This window comes from Oreochromis aureus, linkage group 7 (genome assembly GCF_013358895.1).
Source record: "Oreochromis aureus strain Israel breed Guangdong linkage group 7, ZZ_aureus, whole genome shotgun sequence".
Taxonomy (NCBI): domain Eukaryota; kingdom Metazoa; phylum Chordata; class Actinopteri; order Cichliformes; family Cichlidae; genus Oreochromis; species Oreochromis aureus.
In genome coordinates, this window is record NC_052948.1 from 16,946,231 (window position 1) to 16,956,394 (window position 10,164).

Here is a 10,164-nt window from a genome sequence, read left to right on the forward strand (position 1 = left end):
AGTCACTTAAACCCCATTTCTTTCCTGTTCTGATGCTCAGTTTGAACTTCAGCAGGTTGTGTTGACCATGTCTATGTGCCTAAAAGCATCGAGCTGCAGTCATGTGACTGGCTGATTAGACGTTGAACGTGTGCGCCTCACAATCTGCCCAGTGAGTGTATTGTGATAGTATCGTATCATGTGCTCCTTTACTTCAAACATCTATCAAACAGACATGATTGTGTGGACTGGTGGGGCACATACGTCTTTCCCGTCACTACTGACAACCCAGTGAGCCTGCAAACATGTTCAGCTCTCTTCAGATGCCATGGCAAAAGTGAGCTGCTGCTGATGGCTGTAAAGACTTGTCTTTTTACAAGTCATCTCCTTTTTTTTCTAAATCGTCAGAGCATCTTACACTGCGACATGTGACAAATAGGCCTCTTGCATGCATTCACCAATGTACTCACATAATATCACACGTTTGTCTCAAATGGCTTCTTTTTTTGTACTTTACCAGATTTTAAAATGTGTAATGCTTAGTGTGTGTTAGTGGGAAGGGAAAGGCAGCCATGTATCTATAAGAAAAATGTCATTAACACATTACTGCCAAACACTTTGCTCTTACAAAGACACCAAGAGTCTGCTATCTCTCAGTGAATTACTAAAGCTAATTGCCCCTAATTAGAAAGCCTTGATTAAGGCGCAGCTTTTGATTCAGGAGGAAGCCAGCAGTGATGATCCCCTGAGTTTCTCGCCATTCTAATTTTTCATTTTAGTATTCGTCATTTCTTCCTGCAAAAATAAAGGGGCTTTATGCATGAAGGCAAGTCATTTGTCCATGATTACATTTTCTCTGGATGACTGTGTGGATTGCAACTCAGCGACCTCTCACATGAATTGTCTCTATCTTTATCCGCTTTCTAGAAAAATCATCCAAGATGGCGTTTTTGTACAATTTTTTTAAGGGTTTCCATCCTTTTGTTAAACATGAGAGCAGCAGACCTTTAAAATCCAAATGCGAGAGGACACAGCTTATGGGTTTTTACTGTTGGGTGTCAAGTTTGCTCACTGTCCACACCTTAATGTTCATAAATAAGACACCACAGCCCTTTCTGTGTTATCCTTATGGCAGTGATACATTGTTTTAATTTACAGAGCGGTGACAAGATTTGAAAAATGCTTTTAATTTTCCACCACAATTATGACATTCTTTAGTTCTCCTTTCAGACGTACAGCAGCGTTCAGCCAGAAGCACGTCAGACTCAACTTTTCATTCCCCTCAAAACACCATAAAGTATTAAACATCGACTATTTTAGAGCAGTCTGCTATGGATATGCTATAATTAGATTCCTATGCTTGAAAGGCCTGCAGGGTGTTGATCATTGTTATTTTATGAGGCATGTTTTTCTCGCCAATTTTAAAATTACCATTTTCTGCCAGCAGCCAAACAGGGGCCCCCAAAATTTTTTATAAGCATAAAAATGCCTTTATTTGAGCACCAATCACCCGAGGACTATATTACTCTTTTATTGTTTAATTACAGTAAGGAGAAAGGAAAATCATTTTCTGTTTTTCATGCTGAAACATCATTTTGTAAAATTCACACATGCTGTTATACATGTTCCCTTTATGATGACCTAGAAATCATGCTATTTTTTATAAAGAGAAGATTGACATGGAAGATGTTTGTCATGGGGAAAAAGCAACAGTCTCTTTACAAAAACTGGGCGCTTGCGCCCTCTGGTGGTAATCATATATATAACGCCTAAAATTATTGCTTAGATTAGACAGACAGATGCCAAGGTCAGATTCCACTGAGCATAAGATTCAGCTAAAACCTTCAACACTGCTGTTATTCAGCACAAGAATGAATTCGGCACACTTTTAACTTTGTACATGGTTGCTTTGGTGTGGTATACAAACAAAAGATTAAAATGCATTAACCTGTGATGAAATTGTCAGTCTTTCCCAGTCGGACTTTCAGCTCAGTGAATATTAAGAGCTTTTAAAACTTGCTTATGTAAGAAACTGGTAATCACTCAAAGGATTACCAGAACAAGCTATAAACATATCAAAATATATTCACACATAAAGCCAATCATCAAAGAAACACAAAGCTGGATGAGAATTTTAAAAAATTATTTATAATATGATACAAGGATATTTTGTGCAAGAGGTTGTTGGTGCTGTAAAACCTGTACATTATGAACAAAAGCATTTAAAATTTAAGAGAAACCTGAAAGCAGAGCATGGCTGCTGGGCCACGATTGTGTCAAATGGCTAACTGTCAAGAGACGAGCTGTATTATACAAACAGTTTCCCCCTGTATACAATGGCTGTATAGGATTAGATTACATATTTATATAAAGTGCAGAAGAAATAAACACTTACAGTGAAAGCCTGAAGTGCTTTATGACTGAGTATAAACCCACCACCGCATGCGGAAAGCCCTGTCATCATGTGACCGGGAGGTCGGGCGAAAACGACCTAAAGACTTGGCAGGGCAGTAATCACAAACTGTTCGCCATAGTTCAGCGGCAGAATATGCTATATACTGTAATACAAAATGTTTTAATAGATTACCTATCTGTGCAATATACTGAATATTAAAAATATCACTATGAACAGTTGTGAAAAAGTTATCTGAAATTCCCACTTTTGTCTTTTTTTTTTTTTGACTGAAGCATAGCACCACAGGCTCTCATGTTGTCCCACCACTGGATATGAAATAACCTGAAATTAATTCTTATTTCAGAGGAATAAGACCATTTTTGACATTAAAGATATAAGAAAATATATGCACTGTTAGTGACTAGATTAAATGCTTTGTATATATATCTCATAACTCTGTTTTGTCACTATAATGTTTCATGGTTATAAAAAGCAAGTGAATTCAGCATCACAGTCGAGTCTCAAGAATACAGGAGAGCAAAGAGGCATCAAGCGGTCCATCAGACTCTGTCCAGCACCTCTCCATGCCAAAACAACAGCAGCCAGGGATGTGGGTAGATTATCTAGGTCTGCTGGGAACCCTGTGCAAAGACAACAGGAGTTGTAGATACACAGCAGACTCGACCCATGTTTAAAACCATACAAAATGCAAGGTCAGTGTGCAATGTTGAAACGGTTATGAAATAGAAATCAGTGCGTGATATCTGATTTTGGTCCTTACCGAGTTGGTTCTTTTACGTTTCCAACAGTCTGGATTGAGCCTTTTCTGCTCTTCGGCCAGGGCCTTGGCCTCCATGGTGTATATCCTCCTCTCCTCACTCTTCATCTTCTTCCACTTGTCACCCAGAATGACACTAATGGCTCTGGAGCGAAAGGTTAGAGACAAATCGAGATTCAGTTTTTCAGACTTTTGACATGCCAGAATCTGTCTTTGTTTTCCTTTTAACACCGTCCCGTTTGCCCCTTTTGTCCAGGATATAGAAAAGCGTCCCACATACGTTTGATTAAGAAGTGAAACTAAATTTAATTTAATCTAAACACAGTCAGCTGTCAGTCACGGTCAGTGTTAAATGTGTGACAGTGTTTTCGAGTGGAACTCCAAGGTGTAAATTAGCCTCATCTACATCTAATGTTTCATGTCCACTCTAACTTTTGACCTAAGAAAATAAAAACAGCCACACTTGGTTTAACTATTGCTTTGTAACAACTAAAGCTGGTAAACCATCTGTGGGTGGAGAATAAAGCCTTCATTATAATGTGCTGGGAGGCGTGTGTCTTCATACACGGGTTGGGCTCCTAAATGAGAACAGAGTTTTAGTCCTTTTGGTTTACTACAACTTGTTCACAGCTTATCTACATATCAGAAATTCTAACCCACCACTGAATGAACTGCTTCTCTATCAGAAGCATGACCCACAGTGGCTCTGCTGTTTTGTTTTGTTTGTTTGTTTGTTTTGGGGGGAAAGTTTGGGTTTCTTGGAGTGTAATTTTATCCTTGCTGTCAGGGCTACACTGGCCAATAAGGAATCATCTTTGTGTTCAACTACAAGGCTTCATTCACTATATCATGGACTTTTCATGTGTTGCTTGGGGCTTGGCAGCTCTAGCTTGAAGCATTTAGCAACCTCTAACACAAAAATAATAGTTTTCATATTAAGTCAGTTCACACTTTTCTAGCTCTGCAGTCATTCTCTATCAGAAAATTGGCAGTTTTCTATTCTGAAAAACATATTAAAGTGGGACAAACAGTCAAGTATCATCAAGAACAATGAGCTAAAAGAGAAGGAACCAGAGGAAGTTAGCGTGGGAAGGGAGACACAAAGCGACCATAAAGCTGTGGGCATTTTGAATCATGTGAAACTGTTCCACATGTTCCTCCGTTGATACATTTTGACCCAAGGTCACAGGAAAATAAAAACAAAAGGTCTGATACAAATTAAATCATAAAAAATAAATTCTAACCAAGGAACATCTAACCACGACAATAAGAAACCTAAGTGAAAACTGGTAAACGTTTGCTGGTACTGATATTGTTTGAGTCACCCATGCAACGTTTTCACACCGAACTGCGTTGGGCATTGGTAAAGAGGCGGTTAGCATTTTTAGATATTTTCACAAGTGTACACAGCGTACACTTTAAGACCCCCTCTGTGTGGCTGAAAATTGTTTTTTTATGGCCGTTTGAGGTGGTGGTGGTGTCTAATTTCATGAGACAACAAAGACCTTTCAGTTGCATGAGTGTATTGATCAACAAGCATATGTCAGCAATTTAAGACTTGTCATTTTATAAGCTGTCTTGAGCAATAGTTGCCCAGGCTTTCTGAAGGTCTGTCAAAGTTTTTCTTTGAACACTGGCTGCTTTTTCATCCATTTTCACTCCAGTCCTTGCACCTGAACATTTCCAGAGGAATGTTTTCTTTTGTTTGTTTGGGGGGTTTTTTTGGTTTATCAAGTCAATTAATGCTCACCTATGACTCATTCAAGCATTTAAGAAAAGAAGAAAAAAAAACACTCCAGGGGTGAATCAGTGTTATGTCTACATATAACAGACAACTTAGCATAGAACCAATTTTAAATTGGTAATAGCAACCTCAAAAAACTTGCAAACTGGAGAAGCGGAAGACAAAAAATTGAATAATATCTGAAAGTCATGTCCTTGAAAAAAGTGCATGAAAGCTCTGGCTTTTTTCATATTTTCCTAGCAAAATATTGAAAAATGAGTGGTGGCACAAGACTTATGCACAGTACTGTAACTGGGAATATGTGTAAGTATATTGTATTTCAGTGACAGTTGCACACCTGTTGTCCTTCCCAGGATACATCTGTGTGTACTCCACCCTGTACTTCTTGGCAAAGAGCATGAAGGCATTCATTGGCCGCTTGCATTTCGTAGGTGTGGCACCACTGGCTATCCCTGAGTTGTGGCTCCTGTTCGATTTGCTACTGGAGGAGTGAGGGGAGCTGGAGCGCTCGAGTTTATCACAGTCTGGACTGACAGCACCCCCACTGGACAAGGAGGCCCTCCGTTGACGAGCCATGCTGCTCAGGACATACACAGCTGAGGAATCTAGTGGGGTAAAGTCATAGCTGCAGGAGACAGAAAGGAAGAACTCAATTAACCAATCAATAACCAGAACCTTCTTCTGGTGTGTGGCACAAACAGTATTTCTAAACAGCCAGGTTTCATGTGAAAATATTTACAACTACTTATAAACAACTTGTATCCAAGTGTTTGTGAAACAACTGCAAAAAAAATTAGATGACCATCTAAAGAGTGTACCTTCTGAAAGTGTCAAAGACGACTGAGTCATCACAGTTAATGGCATCTGGGTGGTTTGGCGGCAGGCACACATCACCCAGCTGCATCTCATAGCAAGGGATTCCATGGTGCACCACAGTAAGGCTTGGATAAAAGGAAGACCACCCTGAAACAGTATATTATAGATTAGTTTGATCCTAAAGCTGTTTACTGAAACGCAAAAACTAAACAGATTGGATTCAGCAAATTGTTTAAGTGGAAGATTCTAACAGCAAAGATCAATTTAAAAGGAAAGAACAGATGTTTTTGTACCTTTGTTTTTGACAAAAAAGGGGTGATCCAATCGGCATTCAGCTGTTAGCAGGCCTTCATCTGGTGAGCCCGGGTCAAAGGTCAGTTTCAGAACTGCCTGCCCAAAGGATAATGTCTCTTCGTGGTTCACCAGTTTAAGCCCATCGGAGCCATATCTCTGTAAAGGAAACATAAATGCAGATAAGAAATGTTTCTATTAACTGGAAAAACGTGCATGACAAACTCACTACCAGAGAAGAATTAGTGTAGATACAAATCAGTGTCCAACTGCTTAAAGACTCAGTACCCGAGACACCTACAGTGCCTAACAAATTTAACAGACCACTTGTGTTAAAAAACAAAAAACAAAAACAGGAATATTTTAGAAATCTGTCAAAAACTAAAAACGACTGATTTCATGTTTTTATACCCAAACTTCAGCCACCACTCTGGAGAATTTAAAAATTACTCAAGCATAATATTTGACCACTAAAGCTCATTTTTTGTTCAGGAATGCAGTTAAATAACTGTATTTTATTTTAATTAACAAATAATAATTGCTTTAATATTTTTTTTCCCTTTTTTTTTCCCCCAAAACCGCAAATTTGAAAACTTGTGGATTAAAGACATCAAACTGATTAAACAGCCTGTACACACTGGTAGATCAACCATTACAACATAAAGCATAAACATAAAACAACATAAAACATAAAAGATTATTTTAGTTATTACCAATACTGTTAATTTAGGACAGCTGTGGCATAAACCTTACAATGGGTGGGATGTGTGTATAAAGTACAAAGTAAAGTACATATTATAAAGTACCTTATACAAGTATCCACAATGATTTACTCATCTAGTCAGATTTTCAGGATTTTTAAGACATACTAAAGGCACCATACTTTGCAATACCTTGAAAGAGGATGAGGATGGTGGCATGCTTTCATCATCTGAGTCATCATCCGAATCCCCGAGTTCATCGGCTTCCTGCCACTCCACATTTGGACCTCGATGGAAGCGCAGACGAGTCCCTGAATAGCAATAGAACAATGAAGCATGAGAAATTAGCATAAGTGTGCTGATATTGCAGAGAGGATGCTAGAAACTGGATGCAATGCTACTGTTTGGACACCAGAGGTAAGAACTGATCTTCTTTGCAATTTGTGCTAATCCTAATGGGAGAAAATATTAACAAAATCTGAATAAATCTCTAGTTGTCCTCAGCACATTTTGAAGGCTTTTCCTGCCTTTACCAAGTGATGACATTTGAAAAAAAAGGGAATTTTGCATTCATGTTTAAATATCAAGCAAACACTATGAGGCATTTTCAAGACAACTGTTTCAAGTACTTCAAATGTTCATCATTAACTCCAACGTATGACTGAATTGACCTCTAGGTGTGTGTGTATGCACTGATGGATGCATATGGACATGTGTTCTTATGTATGCACCTTTTAGGAAACAATGCCAGGCCGTGGAGGGCCAAGAGTGAGACCATGCCATGTCTTCATCATCAGAAAACGATGATGACATTGAGAAAACCCCAGACTCTGATTCACTGCTAGCCTGTTTTTGATAATTAAGAAAAAAAAATTACAATCATATCAGCATTGAGACAGGTTGAGAATCCATGCCGAGTCTGTTAGAATGAATGATTCTCAGGTTTTTGAAGGAAAATGTTAGAAATGAAAGGTTACCCTGACACGCCTGCGCTCCCTCAGGTGGCCTCTGGACGGGTTGGGTGCACTACTGGCTAACGGGGGCCGGGCATAGGAATGTAAACTATTGCTGTTGCCAAAGATGTGAACTGGAGATGATCTGAAAAACAGTGATCATGTCACAAACATCAGTAGTTAGTTTGTTATGTAAATAGATATATTTGTCACACACTCAAATGCACTTATATGCAGCTTTATGTGATTCTTTTGTAATTAAAACAGATTTTGCTCAGTCCTGGTTGTAATGTTGCATGCCCCAACTGCAGTTAAAAATCTGCACAATTTTACGGGCTATTTTTGCTGTTGTTCTGCTAAACTGCCACTCTTAATCTTGTGAAATTACCCCCAGGTGTACTGGGGTGTACTGTTACTACATGTGTAAAAGTGTCTCTGTGTTTACATCACACATACAGGCATTCCTTAAACATCTACAAACCTTTTGTGTGGGGCGTCCTTCAGTAGAGGGCTCTGAGGACTGGTGGCTATGTTGGCCAACTCAGCAAGCCAGTTGGTGCTAGGAGAACAACTGAGCTCCTGGTGAGACACTGCTCCAACTTGAAATAACCTCGGAGACCTCTGGTCCTCCTCCACCTCCTGCAGCTCTGGCATGTCGTCTAAGGAGATAATTCAGTACTTTTCATACGCATATCTTAAGGGTTCGGTTTGCTTAACTGCAGACTGCAAATACTTTTTGGTTAGTTTTACCATACTCCATGTGGCACCCAGGTGAGGAAGGCAGGTCCTCATTACACTTGAGCGGATCGAATGACTCGTCCATTTTCACAATGTTCGGTTTCCTCTTTTTCCCCCCCAAAAAAAACAGGCTACTGTCCAGCTTACTCAGCATCCATCATCATACTCTGACACATCACCTGGTTTTGGGCAAAACCAAAAGACAAAGTTAGAGCTATCGTAAGCTAAATGGAACTACTGCTGACGTCTGAATCAGGGGTGTGCAATAACCAGTTGCACTTGAAGCCCTTGAGGCAACTGTTGTTGTAATTTTTGCACTATGTACATATATATCTATATATATATATATATATATATATATATATATCTATATATATATATATATATATATATATATATATGGATGTATATCCATATATATAAAATTGAGCTCTATTGAATTGAATTGAACTAAATGAAAATAAAGTCTTTGCGGTTATAAAGTTGTATGTGTGTCTGCGGGTTTTTTATGGTAATATGGTTTGAAAGAATAATCAACTGAAAGAAAAACACGACTATGACACCGATGAGCTATCAAAGATCATCACCACAGCAAAACAAAAACACCACAGTTAGTACTGAGTTATTGTATATCACGTATGACATCAATATTACGGAAAAGGCACAAAGCCTTTGGGTGACTCCTTTGTCTCAGAATCGACACAGCAAACCTCTGTGACTAGTCATGTGACTCCCTGCGTGGAGGCCTTGTTTATAAACTTAAAAGGGTTTGACGCATGCGTACCAGAGCTCATTCATTCAAAACTGCGCAGCGAAAGCGAAAAATGCCAGAAATTCGTCTTTAAAAGTGTCTTACAGACGGTGGAAAACATCGATTTTGAAAACAAAAGTATGTGAGTGTCAATGACAAAGTAAAATATATCATTCTTTTTGGGAATTTATATTGTGTTAATCGACAAACAATGTATGAAAAATCGTTAAAAATCGTTAAAATATAAAGGTGACCGTGACTTCCTGAATTTAACACATTTAAATGAAAAACTGGCTAACACTAACGGTCTGTCAACCGATCAAAGGCCGCAGGTTCGGAGACACCGTTGTTTCGACTTCGTAAGCAAGGATACACGAACAACATAATACCGTTCAGAAAACGCTTCAACAGTCTTATACTGTCGAAAAAGACGGTTGCGGGGCTCGGTCTGCTCTTTCTCCAACATTTAAATGCAGCAGTACTTTCCTTCGCTCAAACCTCGAAGCTCTGGGGTCTAACACTGTAAACAAAAGAATGTCAACAAGTTGAGGCATGACGCAACATCTTTGCCCCGTTCAAAATGAATGACACAAAAACCTATAGAAGCCTTTTGACGGCATTTTCACACTACTCAAATCATATTTTACTAATTTGAAGACTTGTTTTAATACAAACAACTGCTGTCGGATGGGTTTCTTGCAACAAAAACAACGAGCGTCACAACGGAGAGAAAAAAAAAAGCCCCACTGTCGATCTCAATCTTTCAGTCGACGTCAAATTAACGCGTGACAACCTCGCTTAAACGTTATACAAGAATTGCAAAGACACGAGTCTCACATGGACCAAGTTAAAAATTACTTTCAACCGTTTATTTCTTCGAAAAAACTCACCAACTTCCCACTTACCATAGCTGTCGACATCAAGTAACTCTGTGGCATTCACTCGAGGGGAGGGATTGAATGGCTCCAGAGGAAGCTCCCCATTGGTGCGCAACAACGTCAATAAGAGGAATTCGGAT

General features: G+C 39.0%; 1 protein-coding gene across 1 annotated transcript; it reads right to left on the reverse strand.

Moving 5' to 3' along the window:
- Positions 1–2,105: 2,105 nt before the first annotated feature.
- Positions 2,106–10,162, reverse strand: hbp1 (HMG-box transcription factor 1). The gene is made up of 11 exons (XM_031755643.2): positions 10,052–10,162; positions 8,408–8,574; positions 8,139–8,316; positions 7,682–7,802; positions 7,436–7,550; positions 6,897–7,015; positions 6,006–6,162; positions 5,715–5,859; positions 5,234–5,521; positions 3,156–3,297; positions 2,106–3,015 (listed from the first exon to the last, which is right to left on the reverse strand). The coding sequence occupies exons 2-11, from the start codon at positions 8,547–8,549 to the stop codon at positions 2,998–3,000; spliced, it is 1,425 nt and encodes a 474-aa protein (XP_031611503.1). The 5' UTR covers positions 8,550–8,574; positions 10,052–10,162; the 3' UTR covers positions 2,106–2,997.
- Positions 10,163–10,164: the final 2 nt, after the last annotated feature.

Coding starts and splice junctions, on each gene's coding strand:
- hbp1 (XM_031755643.2), bottom strand. CDS start 8,549: ATGCTGAGTAAGCTGGACAGTAGCCTGTTTTTTTTGGGGGGGAAAAAG. Junction 7,803..8,138: donor AAGGACGCCCCACACAAAAG/GTTTGTAGATGT, acceptor ACTGTTTTTCAG/ATCATCTCCAGTTCACATCT. Junction 7,016..7,435: donor CTGGCATTGTTTCCTAAAAG/GTGCATACATAA, acceptor ATTGCTATTCAG/GGACTCGTCTGCGCTTCCAT.